This window comes from Aureococcus anophagefferens, assembly GCF_000186865.1.
Source record: "Aureococcus anophagefferens unplaced genomic scaffold AURANscaffold_562, whole genome shotgun sequence".
Taxonomy (NCBI): domain Eukaryota; class Pelagophyceae; order Pelagomonadales; family Pelagomonadaceae; genus Aureococcus; species Aureococcus anophagefferens.
In genome coordinates, this window is record NW_008705983.1 from 778 (window position 1) to 1,275 (window position 498).

Below are 498 nucleotides of genomic sequence, written 5' to 3' on the forward strand. Positions count from 1 at the left end.
GCGCGGCCCGCGCCCATGGCCAAGCCCCGGCGCGCCGCGAAGAGCGTCAAAGCCCAGGACGAGGCCCTCGAGGCGGCGTGGAAGGGCCGGAGCAGCGACCGCGGCGAGGGCCTCATGTCGGCCCTGTCGGCCATCAACACCGTGCTCGAGGCCGGCGTCGACGAGCCGCGGGAGGAGGCCGGCGCGTCGTCCTGGCAGAACCTGCGAAGTAGGAAGCCCGAGCAGGACCCGCGGCGGCGGCGGTCGACGAACGCGCGGCGCCGCGCGCCCCCGGCGCCGCCGCCGCCGAAGCGGCGGTCGACGAACCCGGCGGCGCCGCGGCGGCGGAGCAGCGCCCAGGTCGCCGCCGGGCTCATGGCGGCGAAGCGCGCGCCCCGGGGCACGGAGGCCTGGGCCGCGCGCGTCGTGCAACTGCGGTGGCGCGTCTACAGTTTAGCGAAGCGAGAAGCAAGGGCAAAAAACCGGGCGGCGAAGATGCAGGCCATGCTGCGGGCCATG

At 76.5% G+C, this 498-nt stretch overlaps 1 protein-coding gene across 1 annotated transcript in view; it reads right to left on the bottom strand.

Annotated features, from left to right (window-relative positions):
* Window positions 1-306: 306 nt before the first annotated feature.
* The window catches only part of AURANDRAFT_68902 (hypothetical protein), a gene marked incomplete at both ends in the record, with an annotated part of 4,907 nt that continues 4,715 nt past the window's right edge, over window positions 307-498 (bottom strand). Inside the window, one exon of the mRNA XM_009044635.1 lies at window positions 307-389. Within this exon, the coding sequence (XP_009042883.1) occupies window positions 307-389 (83 nt within the window). The remainder of the gene's footprint in view (window positions 390-498) is intronic.